At 47.0% G+C, this 18,029-nt stretch overlaps 1 protein-coding gene across 2 annotated transcripts in view; it reads left to right on the forward strand.

The window, feature by feature from the left end:
- The first annotated feature begins 12,590 nt into the window (after window positions 1-12,590).
- Window positions 12,591-18,029, forward strand: part of PLCB3 (phospholipase C beta 3) — a 72,996-nt gene continuing 67,557 nt past the window's right edge. For both annotated transcript variants that reach the window (XM_035097796.3, XM_035097797.3), the window contains exon 1: window positions 12,591-12,816. In XM_035097796.3, the coding sequence (XP_034953687.2) occupies window positions 12,718-12,816 (99 nt within the window). In that variant the 5' untranslated portion in view covers window positions 12,591-12,717. The remainder of the gene's footprint in view (window positions 12,817-18,029) is intronic.

Raw genomic sequence — 18,029 nt, forward strand, 5'->3', positions numbered from 1 at the left:
ATGGCTGGCAGGGTTAACAATGTGCTTGTCTGCAGTGAATCAGCTCCTTTCAGCTCCACTGGATGAAATAGGGAAAGTGGTGGCTGGTGCCCATTGGGTCTGATGGGGCGGACGGCATGGAGCCCCACAGTAGGTGGCGCCAGAGACAATGGCAGGCAGAGCTGATGCTACATTTGTCCCCGTCCTCCTCCTTCCTGTTCGAGGGGCAACACTGAGGCTAAGGAGGCAGGCAGGGCCACTTTCCTGAACTGGTCGCAAGAAAGAAGGCAAGCATGTGGGGCTGGCTGAGGGCAGACTGAGGTTGGTGGGGCAGTGCCCCATTTGCCAAACAAATGGGGGGAAAGGGAAAAACTCCCAGTGTCCAATTTCTCCATCACACTTCAATCATGTCTCCCCTTACCCTTTGTTGCCCCCTCAGAGACCCACAAATTGTAAGCCCCCACCCCCACAAATATGGAAGATGCTTCAATAGCATCCTGATTGCTTATTTTCTGTACCTTCTCCATCTCAACAATATCATTTAAATTTATTATTATTATTATTATTATTATTATTATTATTTGATGTGGCACTCAGAATTGTGTCAGGCAAAATTCCAAGTCAGCCAGCTTGGAAGGGGAAATGCACTGTGTAGTACAGGAGAAGACAAAGAGGTTGATTTGGGCACAGCTATCTGTTGGGCTACAGTTTGTGCCACCGGTTAAGCCTTGATTGTTCTATCATAGAATCATGGAATTGTAGAGTTGGAAGGGACCACAAGGGTCATCTAGTCCAACCCTTTGCAAGGCAGGAATCTTTTGCCCATGGGACTCGAACCCATGGCCCTGAGATTAAGAGTCTCGCACTCTACCAAGGGAGCTATGAGATGCTTGCACTCCTTTATTTTTCTTTATTCCCCCTCCCGTAACAAACACTCTACTAACACTCTGGAATTAGTCACCTTGCGGGGAGACTTTAGCATCTGTAGGACAGGAAGGTGGGGGCAAAGTCTTTCTGGCAGAACAAAAGAACAAATCCCTTCTTTGCTTACCAGGAGGACTAACCTTGAACTAACATCTCCCCCTTCAGTCTCCATTATGAAGCAGGTTTCTTTGGTGGGGGAGTGGGGGGAGGACAAAGGAGACCCACTCAGAAAACCCAGAGTTCACTTTGCAGACCTTTTTTTGTGTTTAAGTTCTATTGGAATTGTCAGAAGGTTCCCTATAAAGGGCTGCAGCCTTTGGATGGCAGGAGGTTCCTTCCCCCTCAAACAGCCAGGGGTTCAGAGTCCAGAGACGTCCAGAGTTCAGTATTTGAGGTCCCTAGGTTAGCAACAATATGATGATGATGATACTCAAAAAGAAAACAAAGCCCCCCCCCAAAAAAACATGAGTAGTTTGGTGACTTAATCAGCTGTTCTGAGAGGAGGTGTTCCTAATCTTGGGCCATCATCAGAACCGATATATGTCGATCAATATTTGTTAACACTCTAAAACTCTCTAATAGGAGAAAATCTATATCAGTTAACTAAAAACAAACAAAGCCACACTTGTCTTGATCTCTTATTTACTTAAATTCACAGCTCTAAATGAGGAGTCTCTCATATTTTGGTCTGGCAGCACATTAAAAAAAAAAGTTGTCGAATGCCCGCCAAATCAACCTAACCTACCTCACAGAGTTGTTGTGGGGAATAAATGAGAAAGGCGAGATCCACATACACCACCCTGAGCTCCTTGGACCAGAGAGTGATAGCAACTTCCCTCTCTTGCGATTCCTAGCAACCGATATTTGGAAGTAGTGGATACAGAACAGAGCCATCCCAGCCGGTGGCCCCTGTCAGCTTGATCGGCCATGAATTTGTCAAACCCTCTTTTAAAGCTCGTATTCCTCTTGGTGGAGAAAATTTCACAGTTTAACTACTGTAGGTGCTCTTTGAAGAAGTCCTTTGTTTTGTTTGACCTGAATCTTGAGTGTACATCTTCTGATTTATTTATACATCTCCCTGTTAATCATTAGTTCACGCAGAGAACCCTGACTATGATTATGATTGATGGGGCAAGACAGCTATGATGTGACACAGAAACAATACAATAGTTAACCTCTAGTGAGCACTTGTATTCTGTGCTATTTGTCTATCTGTCTATCTATCCATCTATCATCTATCTATCTATCTATCTATCTATCTATCTATCTATCTATCTATCTATCTCTAATCATTAGGCCTAATCTGTGGCCTGCATCCCTTTTTGCAAATTCAGCAAATGGATCTATACAGGCTTACACAGCAAACATTCATTCAGCAATGAAAAAGGGGGGGTGAATTGCGTTCAGCAGATCGTAGAGTTCATTAGCCCGAAGCAGAAATTTTACCTAACATTGTCCACAAGTATTTTCTTATGTCTTTTTACACTACCCTCCAATCGTGTTCCCAAGGCAGCTTCTTGACAAGCATAAGGTCTAGAAACTTAAAACAAAACAAAACAAAACAAAAAACCAGAGGTGGAATTTGGGTATGTGTGTGTTGAATTCTGCATCCGGTATCAAATTCCTAGCTTTTCTATAGTTGGACAGAAATGCCCATTTAAAAATGCAACGCTCACTTCTCCTTTTTCCTTCCCTGAAGTCAAACTTCATTCATTCTCGGAATTTGGCTTGGAGAGGAGAAAATTGCTTCAACAGGCTTTTTGCCTGCAGCTCTCCACACCTGCCACTAGATGGCAAGGTCTCCCCAGGACAACAGATATCCACAGGTGTTGAAACAAGACTCCAGTTTGGCCTTTATTTGCCAGGGGGGAGTCTCTTGCTTTCTCCAGGGTTTCTTTCCACAACCCTTTGGTAATGCATGGTATGTCAGAGCCCCAGTTCAGCGGTCTCTTCCCCTGTGCACCTCAGCCCACGTTGCTTCTAAAATAATAATAACAACAACAACAAAAATTAACATATTCTAAGCGCAGTTCATCGTCTCCTTTTTAAGCATTTCTGTGATCGCCTCTTAAAGCTTTCCTTGCAAAGGATGTGTAGAGGTCCTAGGTCTGGACATGGAACAACTGGGAGGTTTTGGGGTCAGCACATTTTTGTATTACGGACAAAGAGAAGTTTGTTCAATATTTGCTGCATTGCCCTCTGTATAGAGTTATTCAAGCTAGATCCCCCCTTTTAAATATAATTTTAATTATATACTCGCTAAAGTTATACAACAGTAAAAAACCACCATTAAGTGGCATTAAGCCTAGAGAAGAGGAGGCTTAGAGGTGATATGAGAGCCACCTTCAAATATGTGTCTCACGGAAGGCAGAGCGAGCCTGTTTTCTGCTGCTCCAGAGGGTAGGAATGAAACCAATAGATTCAAATGGCAAGAAAGGAGATTCTGACTAAACATTAGGAAGAAATATATGGCAGGAGCTGTTTGGCAGTGGAGTGGACTATTTTGGAAGGGGGTAGACTCTCCTTTCTTGGAGGCTTTGAAATAGGAGGTTAGATGACCATCTGATGGGGATTCTGTATCTTTGAATCCCCCCATTGCAGGGGGTTGGACTAGACCAAATTACCCTCAGGGCCTCTTCCAACTCTACAATTCTATGAAAAGGGGTGTACGAGAAAAAATAAGTTCAGATCGTATCATTGTTGGGTATATTGCATTAATATGTAGTGATATCCATGTTACTCATAGTTACAATAATAATTTGTAAATCGTATACTTTTCTTTATCTTAGGTATCAGACCCAAGCTAGATTTTTGCCTGGTCTGCCTGATTCTTAATAATAATGATGATGATGATGATTTATTTATACCCCGCCCATCTGGCTGGGTTTCCCCAGCCACCCTGGGCAGCTCCCAACCAAATATTAAAACCACAATACAGCATTAAAAATTAAAACATCCCTAAACAGTCTGATCAGGTTAAATATAAGGGGTTGTAGCTAGGGTTGCCAGACTCAATAGAGGACAGGACTTCTGTGCCTTCAATTGCCCTGCTCTCTTTTGAGTCTGGAAACCTTAAAGAGAAACCAGCAGACCCTTTGTTTAATTTCCGAGCAAAGGGTTTGCTGGTTTCTCTTTTAAGGTTTCCAGACTCAAAAGAGAGCAGGGCAATTAAAGGCACAGAAGTCCTGCCCTCTATTGAGTCTGGCAACCCTAGTTGTAGCCAATGCTAGACCTACACAGAGTAGGCCTGCTGAAGTTAATAGGCATGACTTAGGTTCATTATTTCCAATGGGTCTACTCAGAGTGCAAGTTAGTTGGATACAACCCAGGATTTGCATCTGAAGCATAGAAAATAAACAGAAATCAAGATTTTCTTATCTTATCTTATCATCTTATCTTGCCAGTGTAATGTAGTCTTCTAACAGATCATTTCATTTGATTTTCTCAATTCTTGCTCTTGTGTTTAGATTTTACAGTACATCGGTGGTGGGCGCCCTCAGGCCACCCGCCTTCTGTTTGGCCCCCTCCCTAGGCCAGACCCCCTTCCCCAGCCATGTCCCCTACCAGGGGTGGCTGGTACCCATCAGGGGTCAGCAAATTTTTTCAGCAGGGGGCCGGTCCACTGTCCCTCAGACCTTGTGGGGGGCCAGACTATATTTTGGAAAAAAGCCAAACGAATTCCTATGCCCCACAAATAACCCAGAGATGCATTTTAAATAAAAGGACACATTCTACTCATGTAAAAACATGCTGATTCCTGGACTGTCTGTGGGCCACATTGAGAAGGCGATTGGACCGCATCCGGCCCCCGGGCCTTAGCTTGGTGACCCCTGCATTAGGTCAAAGAGGGCAGAAGACAAGGAGCCCACCAGTAGATGGCGCCAGAGCCAATGGCAGGCAGAGACAGTCTCCTCCTCCCTGATGAGTTCTACAAGGGGCAACAGTGAGATGCAGGTGGAGGAAGCTGGCAGCCAGCTCTACCCCCCCCCCCCCCGGACTGAATGATTGTAAGTAAGGAGACAGCCCAGTGGGGGCTGACAGAGGGCAGGCAGAGGTTGGTGGGGCAAGGCTCCATTTACCCTACCAGGGCAGCCACCACTGACTCTGCCAGACCCTATTTTCCAGAGAAAGTCCTGGATTGACAGAAGCTATCTTGGTTTCTGATTTGATCCCAAAACGTCCCACTTTTCCTTAGGGCGTCCCTAATTTCATTGGAGGGTATGGTAGGGTGTCCCTATTTTTGTCTGAGAAATGCTGAAGGTTATGGAGTTCTCCAACCCCTGAGCCGTCTGAAGGCAGCCCTGTATAGGGAAGTTTCTAAATGTTTAATGTTTCACCGCCACACTACTGGGAGAGGCAGTTGAGCAAGCATGTTGGGGGTGGGGGGCTTGGGGGTGAGTAGGGATGGGCAAATACTGTATATCCATTTTGGTTCCTCTCAGTTTCTCACTTTTCCAGTCTACAGTTTGGGATACATTATATATATATATATATATATATATATATATATATACACACACACACATATATATATACACACACACACACACACACACACATATATATACATATATACATATATATATATATATATATATAGTATAAATTCTTTATTATTTTAATATTTTAAAACATAGAAACAAGATTAAGAAAAATAAAAAGTACACACAAAAGGTATATGAAATATAATAATAAACCCCAAAATTTCAAAATTGAAGATACGTAACGAAAAAGATGTAAGCAAAAAAAGAATGACCATAAAAGCAACGCTTCCAATTATTCTCTCTGTAGTTTGTATTTTTATTTCATTTTATTGCACATTTATGAATATCTACTTGTCGTTTCATTTCTTCCTGTTTGTACATAGGATGCATATTTTTTTAAGTCCTCATGAATATTCATCAACATCTGAAGGCAATTTCCTCTTAATAGACACTTTTTTACCGTATATGCAATTTTGCCTAATGCAATACGATGTTCGTAGGTTATTTTCACAAATATATGCATTTACATGCACACTTTAGCATGTGAATTTTGTACACATTACTTGTCCGGATCTGCGTTGTGAAATTCAGAGAAGTGTGTTTCTGTTTTGTAAAGTGCAAATCAGGTTCGTTTGCCATTAGATATGAACCGAATCAAATTTCTCTTCCTATTCCTAGGTGTGGGACCTTGGCAGACAGTCAGACATGTCTCCTTTGGGTGCTGCCTCTGGCCAGATGTTTACATTCAGCCTTCTAATCTGACATTATTCATTGTTTTAAACGAATGAATCAAACTTCACTGAATGACGGGGTATTATTATTTTTATTTCTCTGTCTATTTATTTGGCTTGGACAGCTGAGGATCCCCGAGGAAATACTTCAGTTACTGCACCGCCAGAATCCCTCTGCTCATTTATTCGAGGTTTCCCCCCTGAAGACCACCTCCCGTGGATCGTGGCCCTGGGTGCGTGTGTCTAGTCAATGGAATCGGATTCGGCATCCAGCCCCTCTTGCACAGAAAGTGTCAAACGGAGGAAGATGAACTAGGCGTTGCGGGAGTAAACGTTGCCATCTTGTCAAGACTAAAATAAACTCCCGGTTAATAAACGAGGTTGGGGATTGGAAGCGAGCTTTTCACCATAAAAGGAGCCGAACACTAAAATTATTGCCCCTAGAACCATCGTGGGAGTAAAGAAATTGTTTGTATTAAAAAAAAGGAATGGTTGGGGTGTGTAACTCATCCTGGGGTCTATATATACAGCTTCTCTGCCGCCCTACATGACTCTAAAAGCACCTTTTGACCCCTGTGCTATTTGTGAGAAGGTCTACATGTTGTTGATGGGCAACAGAGAGCTGAAGAGAGAAATCATTTGAACCAGAATGCGCAATTTAGCCCAGGAGCTGGGAACCGATAGCCTTCCAGATGTTGTTGGGACTCCAGCTCCCATCAGCCCCAGCTAGCACAGCCAATGGATGATGGGATTTGTAGTCCAGAAATGTCTGGAGGGTCACAAGGCTCATCTGCGCATCCATTTATTGAACCTTCATCCTGATTTGGTTGTAGGATGCTTATGTGGAGGTCGGACTCTGCACCATCTTTACTGAACGTCGATCCTGATATGTTTCAGGGGTGTGTATACGAGTTCCCACTAATCATTTGTTCATCCAACGTTTTTCTATGCATTTCCTCATCACTTTCCTAGCTGCAAAAACTCTTTTAAGAAGTGGCTTTGTTGCACTCAGAAGAGAGGGCACGTGAACCCCCATATATGGAAGTTTTAAATGTTTGATGCTTAATATTTTTTATATCTGTTGGGAGCCACCCAGAGTGGTTGGGGCAACCCAGAGATGGGTGGAATACAAATAATTCTTCTTACCGTATTTTTATTATACCTCCTGCAGGTGACAGGTATGAATTTCACATTTATGTGACAGCCCCAGTAATGCACTTTTAGGCTTCTAAAATAAAATCTTCATTACACGTCTAAAATCCAGTAGGCATCTATTTATGTACATGTGCCAAGGCTTTGTTACAGTCAAGGAGAACTCTTGATAATTTGGAAACATGAATTATTGTGTTACAGTGGAACCTTGGTTCTTGCATGCCTTGGTACTCGAACATTTTGGCTCCCGAACGCCGAAAACCCAAGAAGTAAGTGTTCTGGCTTTTGAACGTTTTTCGGCAGCTGAACGTCCGATGCTGCTGTCGGCTATTGTTTCCAGGGCGCCTGCGCCAATCGGAAGCTGCGCCTTGGTTTTCAAAAGTTTCGGAAGTTGAATGGACTTCTGGAACAGATCACATCCGAGAACCAAGGTACCACTGTATTTGCTACTCTGTTGTAAGCAGCCATGCATTCCTTGGCGACCTCGAACCAGAGACCAAGCCTGATCTAAGCCTGTGCTACCATAGCAATTCACCAGTAGAGGGAGCCACCGGCTTGTTCTCTTTCTTGCACTTGGGTGCTACCAATGCAGCTGGCTCAAAGGAGGTACTGCAGCTTCCAGACTCAGCGGATGTCAGGTGACGCAAGGAAGCCAATGGGCTTTTGTCTGGCCATCATATCTATCTATCTATCTATCTATCTATCTATCTATCTATCTATCTATCTATCTATCTATCTATCTATCTAAAAATGTAGAAGGGTCATGGTTGTTATAGTCCACTTTTCTTGGAAACCGCTTGACCGATTCCGCTCAAATTTGGACACAGCGTTCCTTGCCAATACGAGAGTGTTTGCAGAACCTTAGAGTCTCCAACTCGTACACCGAACACAGGTAAAAATGTGAATTTGTCTTTAAAAACCTAGCGCCCTCCAGTGGACGTGAAAGGAACATACGACATAAGGTGTAGGAATAGCACCACTAGGCCGAAGCCTTTACAGACAAGGCCGAATGGAGGTACTGACTTGCCTGGATGGGGGTGGGGGGGGAGGAGGGAGTTGGGGGATTCACAGGGATGGGCCGCGGGGGGTGGGTGGGGAAGGAACAGAATAGAGCATGGATCGGGACCGGGGGGGGCAGTCACAGGGATTACCCACTGCGTGGCAGGGCCAGCTAGTGTGTGTGTGTGTGTGTGTGTGTGTGTGTGTGTGTGTGTGTGTGTGTATATATATATATATATATATATATATATATATATATATATACATGTCTTTCTTTGTAGAGAAATGCAAAGCCCTCTTTCTCAGGTGTTTTCCAGGCCGCCCACAACCCTGGCAGGAAAATGGGGAGGGGGGGGAAGCATTATCCAGTGCAACATAAAAATAATATACAGTAATTACTTATTCTTGCTTTTAAATTTACCTTGCAAGCTTCCCACCCTGGTTATGCAAACACATATGCTCAGAGCTCGCTCAGATGTAAGCATCGCCTCTGCGCTGTGACTTGGTGGCTGTGATTCAGTTTTCCCTTCCGCAGACGAGGAAGAGAGTCTGTGGGGTCAGGACCTGTTTTCTTCCTTTTCTCTGTGTTTACATTCTCTCCCAACTCCCTGGAAGTTCAAAAGCGAAGGCTGCTTTCCTCCCTGGTCTATGGCCAACTTGGCTTAGCGCTATGATCCTGTTAAATAACTTTCTTGAAAGCAGGGTGCGGCTGAGATCGCTTTCTGTACAGGGGAAGCCCTCCAGCCTGGAACAAAACAACAGCATTTTATTCTCTCTAGGTTTTCCCGGTGCACATATGACCTTTCTGGCCACTAAATTACAGCTGATGACGTCCTCTTTTCCCACGGCAGCCCTGTGAAAACAGTTTTAGCTTGAGATCTGATGCCTTGGGCACACCATAATTTTAAAAGCACATGGCTCCCTCCCCCCCCCCCCCAAGAATCCTGGGAACCGCAGTTTGTTAAGGGTGCTGGGAATTTTAGCACTGTGAGGGGTAAACTACAGTTCCCAGTATTCTTTGCAGGAAGATATGTGCTTTTAGTGTATGGCGAGTATGCAACCACAGGCCATGGAGTCTGTCTGGTGTAGTGGCCTGCGTTTTGGACTAGGGAGATGGTTGTACCTTGAAAGAGTATGGCTGGATAGCTTAGTCGGTAGAGCTTGAGACTCTTAATCCCAGGGTTGTGGGTTCGAGCGCCACGTTGGGTGAAAGATCCCTGTATTGCAGGGGGTTGGACTAGATGGCCATTTTGGCCCCTTCCAGCTCTACAATTCTACAATTCCACCTGAAGAATCGTGGGAACTGTAGTTTGCTCCCCACAAAGTAACAATTCCCAGAACCGTTAACAAACTACAATTCCCATGATTCTTGGAGGGGTGTGTGTGCTTTATGCTGTGTACGCAGCCTTGTTCAGCTGTTTGAACATCACAGCAGTGGAAAAGGAGAGCAGGAGAAGGCTAGGACCACAACCCAGATATCAAAGGCCATAACCTCCCTTTCCTAGTTAGGCCTTTCTTCACTGGAGATGGTGTAGTTGTTGTGAGTGACTAAGGCCAGGAACTGTGAGCTGGGGAAATTCCCATCCCACTCTAAGAGCGGCATTTAATGTTTATGACCCAGTGCTGCAGCACTCTTCTGCCTCCTTAAAGGGCCCACAACCTTAAATCCCAAAGGCAGCTTGCACTTAGATTTCATTTTGCTTAGGCTTGCATGACACGCTGTCCTCTTAACAAGCAAGGCCCTCAGTTTGCTGACATCTACACTGAGGACCCCTCCAGACTTCCTTTTTATTTCATGCTGATTTGCATTCCTGGTGCTATCAGAGCATTCACACAGATTCACACGTTCAATACCCGTTTGTACCTGCAAAGCTTTTTTGGGGGATGGGTCCCACACCACTTCCCTTCCAAGCAGTGCATATCCTGCTGAAATTCGGTAATGTTTTGTACCACAAAAGTTCTGGCATATTTTTTGTTTGTTTGTTGGTACTATAGCCCTTCTGAACAGCAATAATGGGCCCGTCTGCACTATTTCAAGCAGTTTCATTGCACTTTAAACAGACTCATGGCTCCCCCCCCCCCGAGACTTCTGGGAACTGTAGTTCATTAAGGGTGCTGAGACTTATTAGGAGAACCCTATTTCCCCTGAATGGGTTACAATTCCCAGAGTGGTTTAATGCTCAATAATCCTTCTTCCCAGGGAACTTTGGGAACTGTAGCTCTGTGAGGGGAATGGGGCTCTCTCTTAACAACTCCCAGCATAATAATATAATAAAGTTCAAGTGTCTCTGCGTCCAGTCCCTGTGTCCGTGGGATTGCGCTACTGCGCATGTGCCCCACGGACAGCCATTGGGACTTGGAACGAGCAGGTGCGGCGCGGCTCCACACCCGTCCTGGGGCCGCAGCAGACAGGCTCCTTCCTGGGCCGGGCTCCGGGCTCCTCTCCGGGCCCATATAAGGCTTCGGCCGCGGGAGGGAGACTCCTCCAGCCCTTGCTCGGGCCTGCCGCCATGCCTCGCCTCACGTCTCCCCGGCAACTCTCCTCGCTCTCCAGCCATGGCTGCGAGGAGAGCGGCGGCAGGGCCCAGGCCGATGCCCCGATGATGCCTCTCCATCCCACTCCTCACCCGCTCAGCAGCGACAGAGGAGAGCCCATAGCAGGTCTGTGGCCGGCCTTGCTGGTGGCGCTGGTGGCAGCGCTCCTCGCCTGGCTCTGGTACGGCCGCGGAAACGGCAAGGGGAAGGAGGAGGCCGGGGGGTCCCCTCAGCGGCAGAGCGGAGACCGAGGTACGGCGCCTGGTTACCTCCCTCCCTGAAGGGAACTCAATAATAATAATAATAATAATTTTTATTCTTTCTACCCCGCCCACCTGACTGCGTTGCTAAGTTGGTACCCTAACTTTTCCTGCCTCCCCTAACTGCTCCTCTCCCAACTTCTTCCTTTCCTGCCTTGCTTCGTCCCTGAGGGGGTCATTGTGGGGTTCTCCTCGCTGCCCCATGTCTTGGAGAGGGGTGTGTGACCCCCCCCCCAATACCTGGGGTTTTCTCTCTCTATTCACCGCAAGGGACTGCGTGCATCATGCACTTTCCACGGCGGCCCCACAGAGACTTCGGCCAGCCGGCCGGAACTGTTGAAGTATGTTTTTACAAACGTTTCTCCACATATGTTTCAGCACCCGTTAATTTAACGGGCTTCATGATACTAGTAATCTATAAAATGGGTGCAAGACTTCCACCAATCTTTTCTTCAACCTTTAGAACAGAAGTAGGGAACCACCTTTGCCGGACAAAGGTACAGTTCCTCAAAAGAGACCTGTACCACAGGTTCTGGGATTTCAGAAATCCTGAAAAGTGGTTGATGGATTAAGTATCTACTGTTTTGGCAGCATGGCCCTAGATGGAATTTCAATGTTCTCAACATACATGTGTGGATTTTATCCTCCCAACAACCCTATGAGGTAGGCTTGGCTGAGGGCAAAATAGATAATAATAATAATAATAATAATAATAACAACAACAACAACAACAGAAGATTGAATTAATATCCTGTCTTCTTTTCTCCAAGGAGCTCAAGGTGGCTTGAATGCGTCTCCCCCTCCTCATTCAATCCCCACACAACAACCCTGGGCTGAGAGACAGTGACTGTCCCCAAGCCCATTATGGCCAAGTGGGGATTTGAACTCTGGTCTCTTCCAGGTCCACACCACAACAGTGCACTGTTCATAGGGAATCTGTCTACTATTAGCGGTGGAAGCTAAGTAGAGCCTCCAGCCACAGGGGCAGTCTACCTCAGAGGACCAATTTGCTGCTACGTAGGAAAAAAAGTGAGCTTTCCAGAAGAAACTGTTTGGCCTCGAGAACGTGAGAAGAGAGAACGAACCCGCTGCATCAGGCCAATGGCTCATCTAGTCCAGCCGCCTGTTTTCACAGCGGCCATCCAGGTGCCTGTGTGGAGGACACTCTCCTCTCCTGTTTGTGGCTGGCGGGACACACAAACTGAACCCGGGTCTCCCCCCATCTGAATCCGACATCCTAAACCCAGAAGTGGGGGAGCAGGCGGGCTCCCTTCCAGGTGTTGTTGGGACTCCAACTCCCATCAGCCCCCTGCCAGCACGGACATTGGCCAGGGATGATGGGAGTTGGAATCTTAACATCTGGAGCTTCTCTAACCACTGCACCGCACGGCCTACTTTCCCGGGCAGGTTTCTCCAGAAATAAACTCTCGCCACCATCTCCGCGGGCTTTACGCGCGCTCGGAGCGTGCTCGCCCCTAACCCAGCTGCGCAGCTCCTCCTTCCTCCGCTTCGCTCCAAGAAGGAACCAAGCGGTCTCTTTAAGCGCCTTCTCCCGGGCCGATCCCACCCTCGCGCGCAGTCCCCGCCCAGGGAGAGGCAGCGGCGGCGGTTCCGCACGGGCAGCGGGGGTCCCGGGCCAGGAGCGCCGCAGCCATGGCCGGGGCGCGCCCGGAGGTCCACGCGCTCCAGCTGGAGCCCCTGAAGGTCCCGGAGACCCTGATGAAAGGCAGCAAGTTCATCAAATGGGACGAGGTGAGTCTCGGAGGGCGGGACGAGCCCACACCTCCCCCTTCCTTGCGTTGCAAACTTTTCTTGCAAAATAGCCACCCTTCCTTCTGCAGGCTTGCTTTGATCTTAGAGAGGATCCCCTTTTCAGTGGGGTGGGTACGTGGGACACCAGAAGCCCCCGTTCCCTCACTTACCCCCTCGCTTCTGATTATCGGTCTTTTCTGCACAACAGTCTTTTTCCATGCCCGTGTACCCCATTGGTTTACTTTTGGGCGAACCCCCTGACTTCCAAAGTAAAGATTTTTTTGGTATTTTGCCCATTTCCCCTGCTTTCCCCCTTCTCTTATTCTGCTTCTGCCTCTGGGGTTTTTTTGTGTGTGGGGTGGTGGATCCTTTCTGGGAAGCAATCTTGTCCCCTATCTGTATCTTTTCACCGCACTGTTTTACCTAAGGGGGTTCCCTTCTTGTAGAGAGAAATACTGGTATATTATTCCTCTGTCTCCTACAGTTTAGACCTCCTTTTTTACTCCCTCTCTACATTACTCTCCTCCTCTTTCCCCCCTTATCTCCTACTGACACTCCTAAATTCCATTCCTTTGCAAACTCCTCAATTCTTTACATTTGAGTTTTATTTTATTCGTTTATTTTTTGGGCAGCTTCGGGCAAACTTTATTGCAGAAACAACCCCCCCCCCTTTCACTTATCTGCAGCTCCCCCATGGTTTGCATAGGGACGCCCCTTCCCAAGGACAGAAAAAAATCTCTCTGTATGAAGTGGGGAACCCCCCCCCCCGCAGTTCCTTGAAAGAGTATTTCTTTTCTCCATCAGTCTTAGGAAGTCCCAGTCCTTAATTCTGCTATTTATTTATTTTTGGCTTCTGTTTCTTGACACACATATTCCCACCCACAATTCACAGCAGAGCAACAATCTGGGAAGGGGTTGGAGAAAACACGGGGGTCCCCTCTGACTTGTTTGTTTCACCCCACCCTATCTCTTCCTTGAGAGCCACTTTTCCTTGGAAAAGACCTTCCCAGTGGGCCACAAAGCTGCCTTTTCCTCTCCTCGAAGCCCCCAACACAGTCCTCCAACTTCTACTTCCAAACTTCAGCCTGACCCTCCCCTGTCTCGCTTGCTTGTCCCCTTGCCCCCAAGTGTGACCTCTCCAAGGCTCCCTTGCCCTGAGCTGTCAAGGCACCGGGTGGAGTTTTGATGCCTCCGCCCTCCCACTCTTCCTGCTTTCTCTCTTTTTCTCCTGTTAGCCTGACACTTTCTGCCTTTCCCCCCTTTTTCAAGAACTTTAACCTCCCCAAGTCTTCAAATCGAGATATCTTTTTGCCTTCCTTGCGCCGGAAGGATTTTTAAAAAATGTGCAATGTGCTGGGTGGTATCTAGGGAGACAAGAAGCATTTCCGCCCCCCCCCCCGCCCCTTCCAACATTTCCAACTGTTCCTCAGTGTTTGTAAAAAGAGAGAGGCTTTGTTGGACCCTCTGTTGACTGCCAGCCCCCTATCCCTGTCTCTCCCCCAGCACACCCCCAATCTAGTTTCCGGTGCATTTTATATTCCCATGTGCCCTGAATGTTGATTTTGGTGTGTGAAAATTTAAGAACGTGAAGTGTTTTGTTTTTTAAAAAAATAAAAAGGAGACTGCAATTCACAGGGGCTCTCTATGGGACATGGGTGTTCTCTATAGGGGAATCTGCCTGCAAGGGGACTGGTTAAGCCTTTGGAGTGTGTGTATGCTCATGGGGTGCTCTCAGTGGGGTACATTCTTGCGGCAGATGCATGCAGGTCTGCCCCACTGAGCCACTTAGAGCATGGGTAGGCAAACTAAGGCCTGGGGGCCGGATCCGGCCCAATTGCCTTCTAAAACTTGCCCTCAGATGGTCCAGAAACCAGCGTGTTTTTACATGAGTAGAATGTGTCCTTATATTTAAAAATCCATCTCTCGGTTATTTGTAGGGCATAGGAATTCGTTCATCCCCCCCCCCCCCAACTATAGTCCGGCCCCCCACAAGGTCTGAGGGAATTGGACCGGCCCCCTGCTGAAAAAGTTAGCTGACCCCTTATAGAGTTTCAGAGACTGCCTTTACTTCAATTTTGAGTCTATGAGTTTGGGTCTGTCTTGGAGATGGGCAGATGGTGTCGGATGTGGGGAAGAGTTTATCTTCTTCGGCGATCACTTGTAGCCGAGTAAGATTGTCTTTCATAAACACGGTTTTAACAAGGAGTCTATAAGTGACTGTGGAGGCCAATTCTGGATCCGCACGTCCTTCCACAGTGGGGACATTGGTTTCCAGGCGGGAGTTGATCGCGGTGTGGATTTGCCAAGCATGCCTTCCTCTTCGCACGTTTCCCCCTTGCATCCTGAGTTCGAGTGTCTTCAAAGCCCATGACACCTTTGGTAAAGGCTGTTCTCCAATTGGAGTGCTCACAGGCAAGTGTTTCCCAATTGCTGGTGTTTATACTACATTTTCAAAAATTTGCCTTGAGACAGTCTTTAAACCTCTTTTGTTGACCACCAGCATTACGCTTTCCATTTTTAAGTTCGGAATAGAATAGTTGCTTTGGAAGAACTGGGAGGGAGGTAGAGGCCTGAGGCCCTTGGTGGAAAAGTGAGGTTTAAAACCAATAAATTGTATATGTGGAACCTAAAAAGTGTAGATGGGGGGTGGCATTTGAATTGTGGGGGTGGATTTGGCAGATCAGTCTGAATGGGTTTTTACAGTGAAGGGACCCACTGGATCACTTCAGTGGGGCCCAGTCATTGTGGTGCAGAAATAAGAAAGCCTTGATTATTTCCTCCATACCCTTGGGGCCTTGGTTACTGGGGGGGCAGGAACAAGCTGCTTCTGACTTCTGCCCCCCCTTACTTTCCCTCCTTTGGCCCTGCTGGGGGTTTCACAACCTAAGCACTATGACAACAGCCCTCTTGTCCTTCCTTCCTTTTGCTCTATCCAACCCCAAAAAAGGAAGCCCAGAGCCTTAGGCAAGAAAAAAAGTCATACAGTACAGTACAAGCTAGATCAATGGGCATGGGCCTCTCTCATTGATCAAAGGGGATTTTTGTGTCAGGGGGAGGGGGGAAGATGGTGGGGGGGGCAGGCAATCACCCCTTAGTAGAGAAGATTCAGGACTTAAGGGAAGGAATTCAGGACTTGTCCTGATTGAAACTGTTAAGGAAAAATGCTAAGGGAAGCTCCAGTACGCGCAAAGTGATATCTTCTCTTTCTGCACGTGTGTGTGTGTGTGTTTTGTATACACACCCCAGACTCCTGCGTGAGAATATTATGGGGAGGGTGAGCATGGATGGGGCAGTTTGCCTCCTTCCGTTAGAGGAAAACTGGGTGAAAGTTTGGTGTTAACAAGAAATCTCTAGTACTGGTTTGTGGTTTGTGTGTAAACACGCTCACCGTTGTGTGTCTGATTTGTGGGTGTTTACTCTGGGGTGGGGAAGGGTGAGGTTCCCTCCTGGTGAGGAACCATATTCTCAATCCCCCCCCAAGAGTCAAGTTTTTAGCATTCGTAGAACCTGAGATAAGAGGCAAAATATACAGGCAATATTTTCATTTTGGGGTGAGGAATCAGCCTGCTCCCCCCCTTTCAGCGTTTTACTCTTCCTTGCTGGAAAAATTCCTGCAAACACCCACAATCTCATCCAGTCTCTGCCCCCCCCCCCCCCCGCCCAGAAGATCTCTTCTAAAATTTGGCCAATTTATAGAGCATGTGGGGTGGGGTGTGTGGACCTAGTGATTTGTGGCATCCTGTGTCAGGCCACATTGGTGCTGGGAGGGGGGCAGGCTGTTTTGGAGGCAAGATGGGTGTCAAGTGGGCCTGGTTTGAGAGAGGTGCATGCATGCGCATGTGTGATATAATCTGGGGGTGAGGGAATGCTAGTGATTTTGCAACCCTCAACTGCCCATATTTCTTCTATGCCCCACACTCCGATTATGTGCTACTTTCTCTCCCCGCCTTTTTTTTACCCAAGGATGTGAATCTAATAACTATTTGCACAGCCTGAGGGAACATGTTTCTGAGGTGTCTGCCAAATGACACCCCCCAATGGCCCTCTTCCCCCCCCCTGCATTTCGCCTCAGAAATGCTTCTCAAACAGCTGTGAGGACAAATCCTCTCTCGGGGAATCCTGTTTCTTGCCTGGAATGGTCAAAGATGGAGAGTGCTTCTGCCCAGCCAACATTGCAAACAACATGGGGAAACAAGGAATACTTTCCCTTCTTTCCTCTCCTGTCTGGTTCTGATCTTAATTCTCCTCATTCCCCAGCATCCCAGCCCAGATCTGCGGGGCCAGAATTTCAAGCAGCAAATTGCGCCTAATTTCCCCCTTCCCATCCGTTTCCTTTCAAAACAGTTCTCAAAAAACGGATAATTTCCCAGATCAGTTAATTTCCCTGGGGGAAGAGTGGTAGCAATTGCCTCAATCTCTTGTTGCTCTTTGTCAGCTGAGCCTGCCTCGCAGGACTATTGTGAGAATAAAAAATTTTTTGGGGGGGGCGGCAGGTGTCTGTTGTGGATGGAATCACCATGTTTGCTAGGAAAGAGGAAGAGAGTCATTAAAGGAGGAGAGAGTCATTCTAGAGCCATTGAAATTAATGGTCCTCAGTTAATCATGTGGATTGAGTTTAGTGGGTCTACTCTGAGTGGGACTAACATATTGGAGACAACCTGTAGTTTAACAGAATTGTAGAGTTGGGAGGGACCACGAGGGTCATCTAGTCCAACCCCCTGCAACACAGGAATCTTTTGCCCAACATGGCGTTCGAACCCATGACCCTGAGATTAAGAGTCTTTTGCTCTCCTGACTGACATACCTTGAGGGGTGCAACAAGTTCATACAGATGGGTGTCTTCACTGGGACTTGTAGGATTAGACAGGGCCATCTGAACGGGGTTTTGTGTGCACATTTTCTAGCAAATGAGGAGCTCATCTTGAGGGACCCCTCATTCTTCTTTCTGCATTATCCTGATATCAGGGTGCCCTTTGTTTCTTTTAAGTACCCTTGAAATCGCTGCTGGCATGTGATGGCTATATTGACATTTAAATGTTTTGGGTTATTTTTGGGGGGTGGGTTGTGCTTTGCTTTTCCACCCTCTTATCTCTCTGCCCCAGAAATACCAACGTGCGAGGATTAGATACAATCCCTGACTGGCTTCGCCTCCGCCCAGGTTCTCATTTTTACAGCGGTTTCCTTATCATAAGTGGGAGAGCCTGGAACAATGA

Source organism: Zootoca vivipara, chromosome 16, assembly GCF_965207765.1.
Source record: "Zootoca vivipara chromosome 16, rZooViv2.hap1.1, whole genome shotgun sequence".
In the NCBI taxonomy this organism is placed as follows: domain Eukaryota; kingdom Metazoa; phylum Chordata; class Lepidosauria; order Squamata; family Lacertidae; genus Zootoca; species Zootoca vivipara.